General features: G+C 43.1%; 2 protein-coding genes across 2 annotated transcripts; one reads left to right on the top strand and one right to left on the bottom strand.

The window, feature by feature from the left end:
• Positions 1-224: 224 nt before the first annotated feature.
• On the top strand, positions 225-9,319 carry cax1 (cation/H+ exchanger protein 1; the record flags this gene model as incomplete). The annotated part of the gene is made up of 20 exons (XM_084447759.1): positions 225-291; positions 1,519-1,680; positions 1,909-2,033; positions 2,308-2,416; positions 2,578-2,694; positions 2,787-2,848; positions 3,140-3,322; positions 3,484-3,669; positions 3,856-3,955; positions 4,256-4,397; positions 4,677-4,860; positions 4,988-5,087; positions 5,497-5,618; positions 5,726-5,763; positions 6,017-6,183; positions 6,389-6,531; positions 7,593-7,687; positions 7,777-7,855; positions 8,151-8,259; positions 9,246-9,319. 20 exons carry the CDS (start codon positions 225-227, stop codon positions 9,317-9,319), a joined length of 2,364 nt encoding a protein of 787 aa, XP_084303885.1.
• A 2,218-nt stretch (positions 9,320-11,537) lies between these two features.
• On the bottom strand, positions 11,538-19,624 carry klhdc10 (kelch domain containing 10). The gene is made up of 9 exons (XM_084447798.1): positions 19,440-19,624; positions 16,433-16,654; positions 14,075-14,229; positions 13,750-13,898; positions 13,438-13,522; positions 12,791-12,857; positions 12,657-12,704; positions 12,341-12,480; positions 11,538-11,914 (listed from the first exon to the last, which is right to left on the bottom strand). Exons 1-9 carry the CDS (start codon positions 19,525-19,527, stop codon positions 11,705-11,707), a joined length of 1,164 nt encoding a protein of 387 aa, XP_084303924.1. The 5' UTR covers positions 19,528-19,624; the 3' UTR covers positions 11,538-11,704.
• Positions 19,625-21,608: the final 1,984 nt, after the last annotated feature.

A 21,608-nucleotide genomic window follows, 5' to 3' on the forward strand; every position in this document is an offset into this window, starting at 1 on the left:
AGAAACAAATAGGCTAAGTAGAATTTGAGACTGACTGAATGGTCCACTGTGCGAATTAACACTACACGTCCCAGAATGCAGTCGAATGTAGTCCCACTAATGGACGAACCGCGAAGTCTGTGGGAATATGAAGTTGACTGAATGATGGCGCCGTGTCAAGATGCTTTGGTAACACAGTAGCAGCAGTGGTGCGGGCTCAAGCTGGACATTGAAGACAGACAAAAATGTCCAACATAAAGGTGCCAAATGCGGGGGAAACCCGTCGGCGGAGGTCCACAGTTGATAGTCTAGGTGAGGTTACAACTTTTTTAGTTTGGTCACTTTCAATCAATACCAACGGTGTGTTGCGCTATTTGAGCATTGTTGAAAATAATGACGCTGTTTGCCTTTTGACAGTTTTCTTTTATTAGTAGTAATAACATATCACGCTCCTGGGTTGTGTCTCTTGACTTTCAATAAGCCAAATTGTTAATGGTTTTTAGAGTGAGGCCATTCCTGGCAAGCTTATGGAGTTCTTAATTCTCATTAACATTTATATATTGCGTTTTTGCATAATATGAGTGGTGGCCTTTAAAATTACCTTTATTGTGGTCTTTTGATTTTGTATTGATATCTAGTAGCCTCTTTCTATCGACTGATACAAACGTTTTGAGACTTTTTAGCTCGTAGCCTAGGCCCCTTTCTATCGGCTGATAAAAACGTTTCTATCTGAAGATTTAACACAGACGATTTACACACGGATGAGAGGTTGTCTTAGTTTGGACAGTCAGCCTATTATGGTTTTAAAAGCATGAGAATATTGAGTCAATCATCTGATTGATTGATTGATTGATTGATTGAGTGAGGGACCCAAGCTGCATGGTGTCACATGCGGTCAGGTAGGCTACAAGAGTCTACTAGGCAGATGCGTCTTGGGATAGTGATATTGACCCTAACCTTTGATTTCTGTGGATATTGGAGCTCAGTAATGCATGTCACGATGAGTTCTTATAATCAAATGTGTAAATGTGCCTTCTTTAGACGCAGGTCAACACCAAACCCCCATTCTAGCCCCTATCCTGCTTGTTACTTTTCTATATTGTCCATGTGCATGACTAGTGGTTCATGGGTCCATTCACTGTAAAATCAATAAAGACTCATCAGACACACCAGATCTACAGAGTGAGCGGAGGTGGCACCGTACATGTGACCATCAGGAGTCTTTCGTTAGTCACACACTCTCACAGAGTGGGCCTCTGGGTCATGGATGAATATCGCATCCCACCCTCCAGCACCAATAAATGGTGGTCTTACTGGAAGGGGGGTTGGAAAGGACCCCTCACTTGTTACTCAAGTAGTGTAACTAGTCCTTGGCATAATCCAATGGCCTGACGTCATACAGAACATTGCCTGATTTTTAATATCAGGAAAGTAATACAAATCATTTTCCTAGGTTCCCACGTAGTTTATGAGCCAAGAGACGGTCATATTCCATCACAAGGCCTTTGATTGTTTTCTCATGCCTCGTTATCTCCTCAGACACCCAGCTGGACCATGACCCCAGGTTACACCGCCGTTCATCCCACTGTGACAGACTATGCATTGGGAGCCAACACCCAAATATAATGCAGACCCCCTCCCCCGACATGTTCCACCACTCCATCTGTCACTACACCCCCAAGTCCCTCTCAGTACACAGAGGTGAGGCCACAGACTGGCAATACACCTGCTGGTACTGATATATCATTGATGGAAAAGTCCTTCCAAGCCTTCATTAAAAAAAAACAGTGTAGCTATTGGTGACGTCTAGGCCTACTCCAGCTACAGTAAGGGCTGTGTTTAACCACAGTAGATCTTCTCTGCAAAGACACAAACTTCACATACAGTATGTAACGTTTCTCGGTGTATCTGTTGTGGTGTGCATTTCAGCGTGTGCCCCGCCTGGGCACTCGACTCCCCAGGACAGGTCGGAGGTCTGGCAGGACGCCACCGGCAGGACCAACGTCAGGGCGGAGAACGAAGTGGAGGCCCTTAGAGTGGTCAACAACTACAGGGTAAGGGAACGTTTGGTCAACAACTACAGAGTAGGGGAACGTTTGGTCAACAGCTACAGGGTAAGGGAACATTTGGTCAACAACTACAGGACACGGGGAACATTTGGTCAGATGTCTGAGACTGGATCGTTCCGAAGCGGATGTGCTGTTGAAAAATTGTGACAGCCACTAGATGGGGTAGACTCAAAAAGGAGTATAAGACCCAAATACTATCATTTTGGCTCGTGTGCGTGTGTGTGCGTGTGTGTGTGCTCGTGTGTGCGTGTGCTTTCAGTTTGGCTTCAGAAAGTGGAAGAGTGAAATCACAGAGAGGCCCTTGGAGGACAGGTCTGACGACGTGAGGGAGCTCTACTCTGATCTGAATTTCATCAGACCTCAAGCAGGTCAGTGCCCTGACCTCCTCTCCATCTAATTCACTTTCCCCATGTAGAACCGTTAATTACATGTACTGTACACAAGGATATGAATGGTCAACTGTGAAGGATTGCTGAGATATCTCAGTAATGGCTGGACTAGAATTTTTCTCTCTCTTTCTTTTTTTCAGGTTCAGTGATCACATGTGGAAACATAGTGTACGTGTTTATTTTTGGATGGTGGATCTCCCTAATGTACCTCCTGGTCTGTGTCCTGATGTTTCTCACAGTCATCGGATCACCCTATGGCATGTATTCACTCGTAGCACACTCACAAAGAACAATGTTTTCATAAGTAAATTAAATCCAAATCTAAAGTATTCTTGAATTCTTCTCTCAGGGAAGCTGTGTTGGAAGTTAGCACGCTACTTCATCTGGCCATTCGGGAAGCCCATACAAAAGGTACGAAGTATGGAAGCATTTTATGGATCAATCTTGTTTTTCTTAGTTGTTCAGGCTTGGATAGATTGCTAGGCTTAGGATTTCTGGGGGTGATTCAAATGTTCACATGCTCTTTTCTGATATATCTGAACCCACGCACAGTTCATTTTTGTCATGCAGCTTTGAGACTGCTCTGCTCTTCCTTGCTGCTTGATCCCTATGCTTTGTCAGGATGACCATTTATTCTCTCTCTCTCTCCCTCTCTCTCCCTCCCTCTCTCTCTCTCCCTCCCTCTCCCTCTGGGCTGGTCAGACCAGTAACCTGAAGAAGTGCTGTGTGAAGTTCCCTAACTGTACGGCCATTCCTGAGGAGGTGGACTGTGAGGACGGGAAGAAGGTGGACGAGGCGAAGGAATCCACCCCCCTCCTCGTGTCCCCCTCCATCACCTTCGAGGTTCCCACGGTGTCTCAGGCCCCACAGCGGAATCTCAACTGGGTGAGGAGAAATTTAAAAGATTCAACTTTGTCCACCTTCTGCCTATGGCTGCACCCGTAGATAACTGCCCTTACAGCACAGGTTGTTTGGCTACCAATACAATCATCCTCAGTACCAGTGTGGGTTCAGTCCTAACCTTACTGGTCTCCTGTGCTCGCTAGTGCCATGTCCGCACCTACGTGTGGCTGCTGGTGGGCTACCCTCTCTTGGGTGCGACCCACTGCCTGGCCTGCTTCCTCTCCTGGCTCATGGTATTCACCATCCCCGTGGCCAAGATGAACGCCCGCACCCTGGGAACCATCCTCCTCATGGCCCCCGAGGACATCCAGATCCGCCCGATGAAAACGGTGTGTGCACCCAAAAAAATACTATGTTATGCATGGCTCTCTGATACAGTAGCTCTTTTGCTCATAGTTAGGACTTAAAGGAGTATTGGATAAACTCCTTATAAAGGAGTATAAGGAGTTTGTTTTTTGTGTCGTTTTAAACGTGCTCTATAGATGCATTTTGATTTGATTTCTGCTCTGTTTCAGTCTCTTGGCTGTGAGACCAGGGTGCTCCAGTGCTGCTACTACGCCTTCAACTGCTACTACTACAAATACAGTGTGCAAGGGATCAACATATTCGCTGTCAGTATCCTCATGGCTGGTGACACCAAAGGACCACATCTAGTGTCTGCCTGTACAAGCAGGAGACAGTTTTTTGCACATTTGTTTTATTGCTATACTGTATATTATATGATCTCACTTTGCGATGTCATACAAAGCAACTTGGCTCAAAATGACCCAAACCCAGGCATTTTATCACCCTTGACAATTGCATTGCAATTTGCAGTACATTCACTGTTGCTGGTGTGACATGCCTGTAGGTTTTAGACCATTTGAATCTGTCTCCTCTGGCTGTCTGTGATCCCTAAACCTGTAACCCATCCAGACATGCTCCCCCTGGTCCTAGTGACTCTGGTTGTAGGCTATGTCGACAGAGAGAATGTGTTTGTCAGCTCAGAGGCCAAGTTTGCCACAGCGGTCTGCTCCATCATCCCCCTCTCCTATTATATTGGCATGGGCATCGCCAGGTAAACTCTGAGTTGCTTTGAATATTATTGTCGGTGAGTACATGGTGCCTGTATCTTGTACATTTGACATAAATATACTTGAATACTTGAATTGCTGAAACCATTTGACATGGTGTTTTATGCACGGTGACAATTCTGAATCAGATTCTCTGTCTCCATGAATCGTAGGTAAAAAATCACAGAACCGACGTTGATGTTCCGGAATGTAACATGGATGGCCGTTGCTTTGTGCGACGGTGACCATACATGTGGCAATCTCGGCTCTCTCATCTTTCCCAGCATCTCGGCTCAGAGCAACTTTGCGGTGGGTGCTGTGGTGAACGCGACATTTGGCTCCATCACGGAGATGACCTTCTACATTACCGCCCTGCTCCGGGGTCACCAGACCGGAAGCAAGTGCTACGAGGAGATAGTCAAGGCGGCGCTCACTGGCACCCTGCTGGGGTGCATCCTGTTCATCCCTGTGAGTGTCGGACAAATACACACCTGTCGGACAAATACACACCTATGTCCTGTATATACTGGAAAGGATTAGTAAGGTGTGTTGACAGTGGTGTGTCCCCCCTCCCACCCCACCCCACCCCACCCAGGGCATCTGTATGATCATCGGGGGCTTAAAGCACTCAGAGCAGCGCTTCAACAGCCGATCGACCGGAGTCAGCGCTGCCCTGCTCTTCATATCAGTAGGAGGTATATGACATCTGACCACACACACACACATTTGAATTCTTTATTTATGTCCGCATGCACATACATACACACACATACATATATCTTGGTCGTTATAATATACATAATAAATACAACATAATGCAATATTTTGCAGTCTGCTTTGCTTCACACTTGGTCAACCCCATAATCCTCAGGCCTCTGACTACCAATTTATAGACATGGCCAAGGCTGCCTAATATAAACACAATTAGCTGACACTTTTGTACACACACACACACACACACACACACACACACGATAACACTAGTCAAACAGACACGATAACACCATTCAAACACCTGCAGTATGCACACACAGACATGGAGACTAATCTGAATACACATACTAACACATGCCTACAAATACATCTGCTGTCTTGTTCCCACAGGTGTGTTTGCCCCGACCCTCTTCTCCAAGGCCTATAGTAACCTGGTGTGTGAAAACTGCACCAACACCCTGCTGGGCAATATCAGTGGCCCGTTCATCTGCAAGGGCTGCCACTACGACTTGGTCAGTACCTCCCTCGTCAACAGCTGTGCGATAAGGAGTTCTGCTTGTGCTCTAAATGTGTGCTATGCATCCCAGTATTATATCATCATGAAACCTTTCCTCAACAGAGTGAAAACAACCAGTCCTTGTACCTTTCTCACATTGAGTAAGTACGCCTGGTTTATACTATTATGCAGTGCAAACTAGGAAAAAATGGTGTACTTGCGAATGTCCGCCTATCGCGAAGCAAGTACACTATCGCTATTTGTCTGAGTAGACTACAGGTCATTCTTTACAGACAATTAGTTCACATTGTCATCTCTTGCAGACCTTTAGTCTGCATTCGTGTAGTCTACCCTACTAAGTTGCAAATGCCAGGACTTTGTGAAGCAGCTCCATGTCGTGTCCTGTTTCCCCAGGCCTCTGGTGTACACCATCTCAGTGCTGCTGCCCGCTGCCTACCTGATCGGACTCATCTTCACCCTGAAGACCCACTCTCACATCTACGACATCCACATCAGTGACGGGCATGTTCAGGGTCATGGCAATTGCCCACAGGAGGGCGCCAACGCCCCTGGTGCCGCTTGTGAGACCACCTGCTTCTTCTCCTGATTTAGAAGATTAGATTATACTTCTAATATGGAACAGCACAGTCGAGCTTTATTTTGTGCATAGCATTTTAGTTGGAATCTGTGTAGGACAGCGTATTTTGATGTTGTGTCTGTGTTATATGAACAGCATGTCCTTTGCTCTACACTTACAAGGTTGTGTTTTCGTGTTGTGTTGAACAGGCGGTCACCATGGTGCAGTAGTGCTCTGGTCCCGCTGCAGGGCCCTCGGGGTGATGATCATGGCCACTATACTGATGGCTGCCTGTGCCGATCTCACCACTGAACACATCAAACCCATTATTGCCCACTCCACCATCTCCCAGGTACAAACAGGGAATACTGTAGTAAGAAAACAATAAACTGTACAATATAGTACACACAACAGGGCCCAATTACAGAAATGTATGAAAATGATGCTATTCTCCCCTTCATTCTGACATTATGTTGGCTTGAATAGATTATATAGCATTTTTTCATTGGCTAACGGCTCATGTCACGCATCTGAATGACACCAGTACAAACTGGCATGAACAGCAGCTAACCTAATGTAATGCAAGCCGCATAGCCTTCCCAAGATATGGGTTTAGTCATGCTTGTGACTGTTGGGCAAAACATTAAATAAAACAAATACCTTTAAAACAATATCATTATACTCCAATGAAAGTCATGAAGTGCTTCAACACACGCACACACACCCCGGATTTTCCCATCGGATCTTAAAAGGGGTAAAACCCCTCCTGAGGAAAAACAACCTACCTATACTCCTCAGTACTCGGTTAAATGACTTCCTAGATGCAAATTGCATCCGTGACACTTCAGTCTGATTTTTGTCCTCATCATAGCAAAGACAGTTCTGGTCAAGGTTGTAAATAACCTCAGACTCAACGTGATGTGAAAAAGCTGTCTGTCCTTGTCCTTCTGGACCTGAGTGCAGCTTTCGACACTATAGATCATGACATCCTTATTGGAAGACTTGAGAACTGGGTCGGCCTCTGTGGTGTTAAATTTAGATAGTGTAAAATTATATTTTACACTATCTTTTTCATTTTTAATGATATTACTTTTATTGTTTCTGTTCTGTTCTCACTGTGTTTGGATGATTTGTTTTTATCCGTGTAAAGCACTATGTTCTCCATTGATTTGTAAGAATGGTGCTATATAAATAAAATGCCATTGACATTGACACTGACACACACACACTGCCACGCGCACACACGCACTCGGTTCACACTCACCCACCCACTCCCTCAAAAGCTTAAAATGCCATTCATGAGTGAAGTACATCATCCCATGCTAGCTTTGTTTAGTAATGCAATGGCTACAGCTCATGCTTGTCATGCTTGTAACTGTTGAGCAATGAGATGTTGTCACCCTGTTCTTGCAGTATTTCATTTGTGTCACTGTGTTGGCGATGGTGCCTGAGCTCCCGGAGATTGTCAACGGGATCCAGTTTGCCCTGCAGAATAACATCAGTCTGAGGTAGCAAGGCCTGTCTTGTAGGCTAAGAGAGACAAAGACAAGTCTTTGTCCACGCTTATTGATGTAAACGTGTTGGATTGTCTGTGCAGCTTGGAGGTGGGAACCTGTATAGCAGTGCAAGTCTGCATGATCCAGATCCCCCTACTCATTCTATTCAACTCTTTCTACGTAAGTGAAGTTTTATTTTTATTTGACCTTTATTCAGCCTGGGCAGCCCATTGAGACTAATGTCTAATTTACAATGGTGCCCTGGTTACACAGCGTACGTCATAAACAATATAAAACAAGATAAAATCACATTCATACATTTTACACATTCAATACAATGACAACATTATCCAAAACATACACAGAGTTCACATGTTCTATTGGAGTCCCACTGGCAAATACAGTTCTGTAACCGTTCTGTGGAGGTAAGGGATTTCATTCTATAGTGAAAATATCCATGTTTAATTTTTTTCAGGATGTTGGATTCGTTTTGATCTTCAGTGACCTGCATCTTTGGGCAAGCATCTTCAGTGTTATTTTGGTCAACTACATCTTTATGGATGGAAAATGTGACTACTTTCAGGGTAAGCTGTGCAACTCTGTGTAGTTTTTGGGCTGATGCCTCAGCAGCCTCAATACTATGGATTGTCTCATTGTCACTGCTCTGTAGCATTGTTTGTTGCTGTCCGGCAGCTCTCTGTTGGCACCACAAGAAGGCATTAGTCCCTCCACCCAAATCTGGCGTTATCACTCACCTAGACCAAACAAACACTGTTAGAGAAAGTAACAAACACAAGCAAGCTGTCTAGTAATTGTTTCATCAAATTATTTCCAGCGAGAAATATAGGTTCCCAATATGGGGTCAGTTTCAAAATAACAACTGTAGACTTTTTCAGGTGAGAGAGTAACCATGCAGATTCCCAATACAGTATATGATCAGTTTCAAAATGACAGCTTAAAATAACAGGGTCTGCCAGCGTGTCCATTTGAGTGCGCTTGCCTCAAACACCATGAATTGTTTGATTACGTATGCAGTACTACAGAGCTGCCAACTCTCACGCACTGAGAGTGAGACTCACGCTAATGACCCTTCACAAGTTATCACGCCACACTTCCTATTTCTCATGTTTGTAAAAAAAAATCTGCCAGGTGGTAAGTATTATCCTACTAACACTAGGCTTTGTTGTTTCATGTAGCTTAGAGTTAGATTAACGTTAGGTATGCCTATAGAAGATTACATCGCAAATGTATGTTATGAAAAGCTTTCAAGCAACCTGCTACAAGAACAACTACAAGAACAAGAACAACTATTTGGTCAAATGTAGCCTACTACTCCAAATTATTAGTATTGGAAGCATTGGAACTGCTGTGTCCAGGTGACGAGACCCATCTTAATTTAGCAGACTTCATGTAATTTCAATTCACAGCTATTTTGATGGCATGGCTGGTTCCGTCCTACTAACCAGTCCTGAAGCGAAACAAGCCAGCAGCAGGCTGGCCAGGCTGGACCTGGTCTAGTTTAAATTCTTGGTTGTGGAATATCCTGACGAACTGAGTTTCTCTCCTGCAGGTACTGCTCTTGTGGTGGTCTACCTCATCCTTCTGGCTCTCTACTTTTTCGCTCCATCACCGCCCTCCTGTTGAGTGGTACCCCACAGAAACGCTGTACTCTGTACTGATGACTTTTTCTTGTAGACTTTAAAACCTGAAGGGGGGTATCATTATTTGTACTTTGGAGGTAATGTTAATATCAGTACGAACCTCCTTAACTTTGTTCACCGTGGTGTTCACCTTGGGGAGGATGAAATCAGTGACTATGAAATTATTAGTTACTGAAATGCAGTTCAGATGAAATGCATATTTACTGTTCTAAAGCAGGATTTATAGTTCATTTAATAAACGTCATATAATAAAAAAGTCAATGCCGTCTAATGTATGTTTTTCTTGAGACCACACACACTGCTTACCACAGTGATAGGAAGGAGTCATGACCACAGCATTTTTCTGTACAATAATTTTTCTATTTAGCAGTATGCCAAGTATATTAACTGTCTATACTATGATGCAAAAACTGGAATGCCACTATAACAAATTTTATGCCAACTGTCATGATCAAACAGGAGGTAGAGCCAAACCACTATTTACATTTCATGTTTATTGACTTGTCAACGACCAAAACACAACATTAACAAACAGAGGTCAACAGGTCAGCGGTCGCTTTAAAACCATTTGTTGCCAAGGCAAGGATTCAATTCTGAGAGGATGACTTTCCAACATAAAGGTGAGTGATGACATGTGGTCACCATATTGTTGACATGCAATGTAAAAGGAAACAAACGTGTCAGGCACAGATTTACGCATTCCATTATCAGTACTGTAACAGGGAATTTAAGACTTCCTATGCAGCCCTGACCTAGGACCCTAAATATAGGGTCCATGGTCTAGTACTGCGTAACCCCAAGGCAGATTATAATCACTTTGTATTCAAGGTGCAAACATGTTTGGCATTACAATATCAGTTCAACATACATTTGTCTTAATTGATTATCTTTTCATGGCACTCTGCATGTTGATAGAATCGAAGTTGGTTTATGATCCCCCCCCGACACACCCTCCAAGTAAACAACATAACAGTAGTTCATCTGACAGACCTAATACTGCAGCATAATTCAACTCTCTTGACATCATTGCTGTTTTCTTTGATGATAAAACTACTTGGAGAAGGGAAGTTGTGCATATTGTTCCAATAAGGAGCAGTAGCAAGTTGTGGTTGTGTGAGTAGATCAAATGTTTGTCAGACTATTTCAATTAAAATGCTAAAGAAAATAAAACTTGTGAAACCCGTCTTACCTCAACCTTCTTAGTGAAAGTAGCATCTAAGACAAAACTAGCACTCAGATGTACTGGTTCTGAACATGGTTAAAACGTTGGGAAAGGCACTGAATGATTGAGATAAATGTTGGTATTGTACTTCTAAAAGGATCCCAAAAGACTCAGTGGTATTATTTTTCTACCGCCAGCAGAAATGGAGTAATAGTTAGAACAGAATTAAAATAGAATTTATTTTATTTGAGTAAAAGCATTTTAAGTAATTTGAGAAGCACCATATTCACAGTGATGGATGATCTGATTTACAAATGTATTTATAAATTACTGCAAGCACACACAATAAAATAAAGTGACATACTCTTGGGAATGAGTTGTGACCAGTTGTTTGTTAGGAAACCTACAAGATAGTTCCTACATTAGCAGATACTACATGTAATAAGTGTGTGTAATAAGAGTAGTGAACAACATTGGGAGCGGGTGATGCATGATGAGGTGAAACTGAAGTGCTATTTGGAGATCAAATCATCAACAACCTCTTCTTCACATCACACCAAAAGCGTAGAATTAAATGTGTCGCTAAAGTTGGAAATTAAGTGCTAACACCCTGTCCGACGACTGGCATGAGGGCAGTGTAACTGCTAGTGTGTCTCTTTTTCACATTCATAAAACAATGCCAACTGTCCATCTTTCTTGAATCACATTCTTTACCTTATTGCGTTATCTATAAAAAAAATAAATTCAAATCTACATGTATGCCGGAGAAATGTAAACGATGTACTGTAATTCCATGAAAACAAAGATTTTCCTTTAGTCCTTCATATAAATAAACATATTTTCCTTTGAGTCGGCATTCTCGTTCAAGTGATGAAGACGTAAAACCCAACGACAGTCTAAACGTGATTTCCAGGGTAGGTCTGCAGGCAGACTGTCAGGATGAGGACATTCCACTTTGTACCCCCTCCCCCCCCGCCGCCCCCCGAAATCATCAGAAGTGCAAAAGCAACAAGAATAATAAACATGAAAAGGCATCCCATTGTTTTTGGTTTTAAGGCGGGCTACGTAGGCAAGAGAGAGACCGCCCCCCCAGAGAGGAAGGGGTGTGTCTTTGAAACGAAATCCTGTGCTCTCTGTCGTTAACTTCTCTCCTACCGTCCGTTCGTCCATCCATCCATCAGCCAGTCCATCACTCCACCCTGTCCTCTATTTCAAGCGTTCAATGAGTTCCTGTGTGAGGCCCAGGTTGAGCAGCTGCATGGTGGGGAGCTGGGCCAGGTGAGGGAAGCCTTTCAGCAGGTTCTCCCAGCACAGCTCCAGTAGACTGGGCACAGCCAGCCAGATCTTAAACAGGGAGCCAGTCCTCTTGTTCTCAAGGATGTTCACAACGCCACCGTGGATGTACATGCAGCCGGCCTGGAGAGGAGAGAGACGGAGAGAGAACGAGTGAAATATTAACAAGATATTGAACAGCGATTATTGATTGTCATGTTCTCCCGTGGTCATGTTTCGGTGCAGACCTATCACGCAGAAGAAGCTCAGTGAATTGAAAAACTCGGGGTGAAGGTTTTATAGAGGGGGACGGAGGAGAGAAAATCAACAAAGTGACAGAAGAGGTGGAGAGAGAAAAGAGAGAGCAGTTTCAGGCTGTGACCCTCGGCCTAGACCGGACTGTCCAATCACAAGTCTGCCTGTGCATGAGCGATGTGAATATGAATACACAGGTGAACGTAGACAATATCAGCTGTAGTGCTAATACAGTAATACTAATCCCACAGGTGTCCTATTGTGGTGTTTAGTTTATCAGGATCTACTGATCTAGGATCAGTATGCTCTACTGACCGGTGTGACGGCAGCGCAGTGGAAGTAGGCTGGCTCGGGCATGACCGCTGGTAGCTTACTCCACTGGAAGGTCTGCAGGTTGATCTTCCACAGGTCGGCCAGGATCACCTCCCCATTGTAACCTCCACAGATGAACACATCTGAGAAACACACACACACACACAAGGAAATTATTATGTTGATCTGATACACATCTGATACAAGAATGGAGGTGGTCAGAAAGGTTATTCTGTCCAGTATTCATTGACAAAAAGATTTATTTTTAAAGATTTATTTTCCAGTGCGCTACAGTGAATGGCATTGTGAAGAATCTCACCGTTTCTAATCTGCACACAGCTATGACATCTCCTTGGAGCAGGGTACCCTGTAAGAACGATGCTCATCTTTATCAACAGTTTGCACAATGAAGCTTGACCTGCATTCTTTTTGTACTTTACAACTTCTACAGACCTATTTTATCATGAGGCTTAGTTCTGATCTCCTCCCAGGAATTGGTCTCCAGGTTGTATGCATGTATCTGAGAAAAGAAATTAGCAAAGTGGGTCTTCAAAACAACAAAAACATATCTCTGTCCATCCAGTCAGTTACAGAAGAACTTTTTAAATACATTTATTAAAACAACTTGTGATATTCCCACACTGTCCGGAGTCTCACCACCACGCCCCTTTCCACACCACAGAGCCCACAACTCAGCCCGAGTGGGCTAGAGACACACGGTCTTCACTGGTGAGGGCAGGTGGGTAACCCGGAGAGGGGTACACTGTCCCCGACCTGCTATGACCTAAGGGGGTGGAGTCCCGCCACCAGACCACAGACCCCTCAACTCAGCCTCTGAGTGGGCTACACAGTCTTCGCCGGTGGGTGCATGGAGACTGCCCGTTCCGTAGTAGTACTAGCAGTAGTAGTTACATTCAGTTGCGGCAGCTAGCCGGCCTCACATTTGCTTCAGGAAATGTATTCTCTAGTTTTCAATGGTCCCCAACCTAAAATGCTTCAATCATCACATGAAACACAATGGATCTGCCTGTGCTTCGCTGGACTCACTTCTACTTTAACAAGTCAGTGTTTGTTTGAGACCCTCTGGTGTGCTACTGTACCTTGTGTAGAGGGTAAGACGTCCATGAGGTTCCCCCTCCCAGGATGTAGATCCTCTGTCCATCATGTGCCATCTCATGCCTGTACCTGTGCCAGAAACAACATGACAATTCAATCACACGCCACCTATCGCCATTTACTCTCTCCTTCCTTTACACTCTTCGCAGAACAGGGGGTATTTATCATATAACGTGAAGGACCTTGTCGGCTTTACGTGTTACACTGCCTCTCGTTATGTCCTAGCTGTCCTACTGAAACCATCCCCTGGTGTGATGAGCTCTCTAGGGGGACCGTTTTAAGCGCGACACCCCTACCGTTCCTCAGGCAGGTCGTGTGAGGGGTTGTTGGGTTTGAGGTGAATCCATTCTCGGGTGGTCAGTTCCAGTCTGTGCAGGTCAGTGCTGTAGATGTAACCCGTCGTTCCCCCAAACACATACAGGAAGCCGTTTATGATGGCCATCGCCTGGAAGCGGAGGAAGACGTTAATCAATTAACCCATCGGCCAATCAATTAATTACCCAATCAAAACATATTTCATCCATTCCAAGTAACCTAAATCTGTCTAAAAGGGGAGCTAAGATACCACTGGAAAAGAAAAACAATTTAATGATGGTTAGAAGGCTGAATCTGGCTAGCTACCTGTCCATAGATCCTGTTTGGCTTCTTCCCCCGACAGTTTAGCAGCGACCACCGCTTGTACTTGACGTTACATACGTGAACGTCATTCCCGTTGCTTTCCCCAAATGGAATTCCCGTACCGCCGAACACCAGCAGATTGTTTCCATGTAAAACAGCTGGCAGGGGACACAGGACACAGGGTCATGGCACTCAGGATTAGTATTCTATGACAGCAGGTGGAATTGAAAGCTTCATTCTCCCTCTGCTAAAGAAGTGCGGGAGATAATTTTGCATCTAAAGAATTCTGCTGAAGGGCATGATGGAATGAGATCCATTCTCCTAAAAGAAACAATTGATTACATCATTGAACCCTTAACCTTCATCCTCTCATTATCCTTACAATCTGGAGTTATTCCTCAGGATCTAAAAATTGCCAAAGTCATTCCAGTCTATAAATCAGGTGATCCTAAAGATTTTAGTAATTACTGCCCTATATCGATTCTCCCTTGCTTCTCAAAAATCTTAGAAAAACTGGTATATACTAGGATCCACCTTACTGAAAACAACATCTTGTACCTACACCAATATGGTTTTCGGAAATGTTACTCCACTGAGCATGCTTTATTACAATTAGTTAATAATATATCTTCAGCTTTGGATGACAAGAAATTTGCTCTTGGTGTCTTTCTTGATCTATCCAAAGCTTTTGATACTGTTAATCATAGAACTTTAATTTCTAAACTTAACAGATATGGTGTGGATGATGTGGCTCTCCTGTGGCTCTCCAACTATTTATCTGATAGAGAGCAATTTGTATATATTAATGGTAGCTCTTCCAAGAAATCAAAGATTGTCTGTGGGGTTCCACAAGGTTCTATTCTTGGTTCCTTGTTATTTTTGATTTACATTAATGATTTAGCCTCCTCTTGTAATCATCTTCTCCCAATTCTTTTTACAGACGACACCAATCTTATAGCCTCACATCACAACTTTAAATCTCTGATTCAGTGTGTCAATGCTGAATTGTCTATTGTCTCTAAATGGTTTGAGTTAAATAAGCTTACTCTTATTGTCTCTAAATGCAACTTCATGATCTTCTGCAATAAAAACAAATATTATGCACCTGAGGATGCTTAAGTATTTATTAATGGAAAGCAAATTCCTCAAGTGTTAAATACAAAATTCCTAGGTGTTATAATTGATTGTAAATTAAACTGGAAAGATCATATTAACCCGGTGTGCAGTAGATCTATGAAAACACTTGTAATATTGAGAAAGGTGCTCCCATTTATGCACCCAACTTCATATCATTATACTAGTCTTCTTTTTCCTTATCTCAACTACTGCAATATTGTATGGGCTGCAACCTTTTCTTCGTACATTAGTAAATTACTCCTCATTCAGAAGAGATTCCTGAGAATAATTTTTCACTCTGATTATTGTGAACCCTCTGCTCCACCTTTTAGACAATACTCATTATTGGCAATTGACAAGTTAAATATTTATCAAACATGCTTATTTATCTTCAAATTCCTGAACTGTAAGCAAACTCTTCCAGTGTCGCTACTCAACCTCTTTAGCCTCTCTTCTGACTTTCATTTATATCAAACCAGACAAAGAAACCATTTTTATTGACCCTACTGTAGAACATCTAAACATCAATATTGCATCACTTTCAGAGGCCCCCAGCTCTGGAATAATCTGTCCCTGACACTCAAATCAATTAAGTCCCTGACATCATTGTGTTGTCCTGACCAACTGTATGTATAGGTTTGTTCTCCTTTTTTTTCTTTTTTTCTTTTTTTATTATCCTCAACTTCTTTTTCTTTCTCTGTTCTTTTCTGGAACCTGCTCACCGATCTTTTTCTTTTAAGTTACAATTAGCATGTATTATCATTTTGGCTTGCCATTTGCAAGTGATGAAATTATGTATTATTTGCAAATATGTCATTATTGAATTATCCCGCTACTTTAGATCCTGTTAATTTAGAATATACCTATTCTTTCTTTTTTTAATTTTCTTTCCTAAACCTGTAGAAAAAGTTAGATTCTATAATGCGAGAGGGTCTGAATAAGCTCACTGGGCTTCCTTTCTCTCCCTGCACTGTTATTTATTTTGTTGTTCTTATTTGCCTTTTTCTGTATGGTGCTAATAAAATAAAATCAAACCGAGGCATTCGCTGAATCTCATTGCCTAATCCATTCTTGTTCTACGGTACCAAACGTGAATGATGGCCCACTTTGAAATGGGAGTTAGGCCTAAATGACCACAGCTGGCTCAAACTAACCCAGTTTGTTACTACTTGGACCCCAAGCTCCCAATATGGTAGGACCATTCATAGACTGGCAGTGCCACCCTGGGTAATGGGAGCCCCTCACCTGACATGGAGGCCAGCTCCGTGGGCATGTAGCCCTCTGTGCGAACCAGGTGCCAGGTGCCCGTGGCAAAGTGGTACCTCCACAGCTCCCTGAACAGCGGGTAGTCCTCGTTCTCCGAGCCGCCCGACTCATCGTAGTTGGGGTTGTAGCCGCCAAACACATACAGGTTAACGTTGTCCGCCACACAGCGGTGGCCACTCCGGGCTGGAGGCATGCGATGACCTAGGTGGTAGGAGATATGGAGGCCAGAAATGAAAACTGTACTATCCTGTCCTTGGTTATACAATGCCTATAAAAAGTATTCACCCCCTTTGGACTTTTTCCAGATTTTATTGTGTTACAACCTGGAATCAAACTTTAATTTCGTTTTTTTTATCACTGACAAACACAAAGTACTCTATAATGTCATTGTGCCCCAGCCCTGGGACTTGATCTTCCTAGCCAGCTATAGCCTACTTGCCGGACAGATAAATGTCTGCGCCCCGCCTCGTATGAAAGCAGCGTTTGACAGGGAAGCACCACCACACATACAGCTAGCTAAGCAATGTTTCTCCAGATTGTGACTGTGTTCCGTTGGTCGAAGGTCCTCGTTCTCTCTACCTCAGTCATATTATGGTATAACTCCTCAATTCCACTGACTCCGGTTGCGGTGTGCCCTGGTTACCGTACGGCATCCGGAAACTGACCGCGGACATTCTAGACTGTGTTTCAACCAGATGTGCTGTGGCACGTTTCACAAGCATCCAAGAACCGACTTTCCACAGAGCTCCGGTACAGATAGACAGCAGGTCTATTTTTGACGGATGCTGCATCTGGGACGCAGCAGTAGAAGAAATGGATAGTTAGATCCCACCCCCTGATGGCCTGGCAGAATATCAAACAAAATGCTCCTGAAACACAACCGATGAGAGTTTAAGCCATGTGGAGCAGTCAGTGGAATTGAGGCGTAGTTGCGATTGACAGCCTTCTTTAACTGGCGTCTCGGTTCAAAAATTCACAATTCTTTGCAGATTATCATTGGCCTCTTTTGCCCTAGAACATTTTGAACCGTTACAACAAAACAAAATAGATTTTTGATCACTTCTTTTACCGTCTACACAGAGAACCCGTCGAATGAAATGTCGGATTTAGCATTTAGTCTACACATTTTCAGATCCCTATTCATTACTGAATGATTTTATAGTACAGTACTTTAACGAACATTATTTGCACTATTCATATTTTGCAGATTGAACCACCTACTGTTCAAATAATGTTATAACCAACCATGCTGTTGTTTATATGCTACATACTTAACAAATGTATTAAGTAGGCCTATGCTGTTCACACTCTCTAGTCTCTAACTGTCCACTTCTCCTCTCTGTATACGCTATACAAGAGGTCAGGACAGAATTTTCGGCCCTGAGTGAAGTTTTTTTTCTCTTCCCTCTGGAAAATGTACGTTCCGTGTGTTATAAAGGTGTGCATGTATGTATACATGTGTATTACTAGATATAGCTAGACGGCCTGTATGTATGTATGTATGTATGTATGTATGTATGTATGTATGTATGCATGCATGTATGTATGTATGTATGTATGTGTGTACTCCTAGACTTACTTATATAGTTATATTTATACAGGCTGAATGTATGTAGGTACATATATCTTATTCTATATGTACGGATGTATAAAGTCCCTGTTATTTCTCTTTTTATAATGCTACCCCCTTATCTAGTGTCCTTTTCCTTACTCTGATCCTTTTCTTTCCAATCTTGCTGTAATTTCAACTGCTAAAATGCCAAATTTCCCCCTGGGGGGGGGGATCAATGAAGTATCAATCAATCAATCTATCTCATAAAGTCACTTTCCTCATATGTGAATACTTTGCCAAATACAAGTAATTCTGATTCTGGTTAGGCCTACTGCATTTCATTGGCTTTGTACCCATACTCTGCACACAATGACAATAACATTTTATCTAATCTGATCTTGCCCAATACAGTACCTTGGGCCCCAGTTGCAGTCCTTGATCCAATGCTCTTCATGTAAGCAGCAAATACAAGCCCATTAGTATGTTTGACTGTCCAATCCAATCATATGTTTGTTTCTTATCTGTTCTCGTCCATTAGGGAGAATTAAGGACGGGTATTTTACAAACAAATTTAACCCTTCAGACACATAGCTAGTCTTGTACCATGTACATCACAGACCGGTCTAAATAATGTGGTGAGGTGTGATGTTGATGGGGATCATTTGCAACAGGCTATTTCAATTCCACACATTTCATAAATCATAGCAAGGAAGAAATACAAGCCCTTTTTGATGTCATTGCTGACGTTATAGCCAAGGACATTAAATCAGTTTATATAAAAATCATTAGGTTGGTTAGCTAGCTAACATCAGGTACAAGGCTTAGGCAATCGGTAAAAGGCTTAGGGTTAACAGTCTAACACTAAATGACTGTACATCATTTCTACCACTGGAGACCTAACGTTAGCTAGTAGCACAACCATACTAGTGAAGTTGCTAGCTAGCACTAAAACTCAGTGATACTAGTGCCATGCTAGCTTCATCAGTCCAGAGCTTGAATCCAGGCAAAGGCCATAGTTAGCGAGATTCCCATGACTTATACTAGGCTAGCATGAGAGATACCGCAATTAATGTCCAAAATGATGGATTGCAGCTACGCTAGCTACTCTTTTGGAAAGATGCTCAGAAGGTAGCTAGCTAGCGTAGCCGCTAACCAGCTTAGCAGGCTAGTAGATAACCTTAGCTATGCTATGTGTCTAGCATAGCCGCTAACTAGCTTAGCAGGCTAGTAAAACACGTGAGCTATGCTATGTGTCTAGCATTTCTTAACGTCAACAACAATTCAGACCTAGCTAGTTAATCAGACGTAATCAATGTGATTAGCCAGCTACAGAGGCCAGATCGTTAGCTAGCTAACTTTATGTTTATTTTCTGTAGCTTAGAGGCAAGTTAGCAAGCTGTCGAAAGAAAGAAATGTTTTTTTCTTGTGACTGACCTGCTGCTAGTCCTAGAGGAGGCCTCCCTGACAGTCTCTCGAATTTATTCAGCTGGTCCAAACTGCGAACTTCAGCGGCCGACATCATTTCCCAGATCCAAGTCAGTCGAAAATATATTACTTAAAACGGAGACAAAATCCTTTAAGGTGCTGATAATACATTACAAATCAAAACAACACTTCACATTTTTGGTCAAGGAAGGCCATTCGCAAATTACACCGGCTGCGTATCACTGACCAATCAGAGTGCTCGTTGTTAGATGCGCGTTGCGTTTAGGGAGGGGCGGGTTCATCTTTTTTTTCTTCTATTTTTTAGACAGGTCTGAAAGGAATTTCAACAAGCACATTTTATTAAAACATTTGAAAGACAGACAGACAGATAGATAGATAGACAGATAGATAGATACATAGATAGATAGATAGATAGATAGATAGAAAGATAGATAGATAGATAGATAGATAGATAGATAGATAGATAGATAGATAGATAGATAGATAGATAGATAGATAGATAGATAGATAGATAGAGATACTTTATTGATCCCCTAGGGGGAAATGTGATGTTTCAGCAATGGAAATTACAGCAAGGATGGAAAAAGAAAAGAAAAACACAAGATGCAGAATAGTAAGAATAAAATCGAGGGGAACAGGGACTATATACATACATATGTACAGCATGACCACAGTATAGAATTAGGGATGCACAATATATCGGCAATCATATCTGTATCGGACAATGTTAGTCATTTTTTTATAAATTGGTCCGATGTGCAAAACCTATAAAAGACCTATAAAATGAATATCGGTTTTCAGCCATAACAGCAACGTCAATATCTGTTATTGGTATCGGCCAACATTTTCATATCGGTGCATTCCTGTATAGAATAGAATAAAGAATATATGTACACACATACAGTCTGTATAAATATGTCTAGGAGTATACATACATACTGTGAGGGAAATTATGCTCATGACATTATTTTATACTTAATACCTTATTCTCTATTTCTATTAACAGTGTTCTAACTTCATGTTCTGTGTGAATTTTCAGTTGCCCCCTGCTCCTGATCTGATGAAAGAGTATTGTGTGTTAGACAGTCCCTCTTCAAGGACATAGCTGGGTGCAGGCTAGACCTCTGACCCTAGACCTCAGGCTAGACCTCTGACCCTAGACCTCAGACTAGACCTCTGACCCTAGACCTCAGACTAGACCTCTGACCCTAGACCTCAGACTAGACCTCAGACTAGACCTCTGACCCTAGACCTCAGACTAGACCTCAGACCCTAGACCTCAGACTAGACCTCAGACTAGACCTCAGACTAGACCTCAGACCCTAGACCTCAGACTAGACCTCAGACTAGACCTCAGACTAGACCTCTGACCCTAGACCTCAGACTAGACCTCAGACCCTAGACCTCAGACTAGACCTCAGACCCTAGACCTCAGACTAGACCTCAGACCCTAGACCTCAGACTCTAGACCTCTGACTAGACCTCTGATCCTAGACCTCAGACTCTAGACCTCAGCCTCTAGCCCACAGCCTCTAGACTTCAGCCTCTAGACCTCTGACCCTAGACCTCAGACTCTAGTCCACAACCTCTAGACCTCAGACTCAGGTTAGACTAGACTTCAGTTTCTAGACGTCAGCCTCTAGACCTCAGCCCCAAACCTCAGACCCTAGACATCAGCCTCTAACCTCAGACTCTAGACCTTAGACCCAGACATCAGACTCTAACCTCAGCCTCTAACCTCCGACTCTAGACCTCAGCCTCTAGACCTCAGACCCTAACCTCAGACCCTAGACATTAGCCTCTAACCTCAGACTCTAGACCTCAGACCCTAGGCATCAGCCTCTAACCTCAGCCTCTAGACCTTAGCCTCTAGACCTCAGACCCTAGTACTCAGCCTCTAGACCTCAGACTCTAGCCCACAGCCTCTAGACCTCAGACCCTAGACATCAGCCTCTAACCTCAGCCTCTAGACCTTAGCATCTAGACCTCAGACCCTAGTACTCAGCCTCTAGACCTCAGCCTCTAGACTTCAGACTCTAGCCCACAGCCTCTAGACCTCAGACCCCAGACCTCAGCCTCTAAGCTCAGATTCAGTTGTGGCTGTTGTCCAATGATTGGTTTGAATCCCGCCTCCCCCTGTCCATATGTTGAAGTGTC

The sequence above is a fragment of the Borostomias antarcticus genome, assembly GCF_949987555.1.
Source record: "Borostomias antarcticus genome assembly, chromosome: 13".
NCBI classification, from domain to species: Eukaryota; Metazoa; Chordata; class Actinopteri; order Stomiiformes; family Stomiidae; genus Borostomias; species Borostomias antarcticus.

Excerpts from the sequence above, each read along its gene's own strand:
- klhdc10 (XM_084447798.1), bottom strand. The coding sequence starts at position 19,527 with ATGATGTCGGCCGCTGAAGTTCGCAGTTTGGACCAGCTGAATAAATTC. Across the intron at positions 14,230-16,432 it reads GGAGCTGGCCTCCATGTCAG|CTGTTTTACATGGAAACAAT; the intron begins GTGAGGGGCTCC and ends GTCCCCTGCCAG. Across the intron at positions 11,915-12,340 it reads ACTGCGCTGCCGTCACACCG|GCCGGCTGCATGTACATCCA; the intron begins GTCAGTAGAGCA and ends TCTCCTCTCCAG.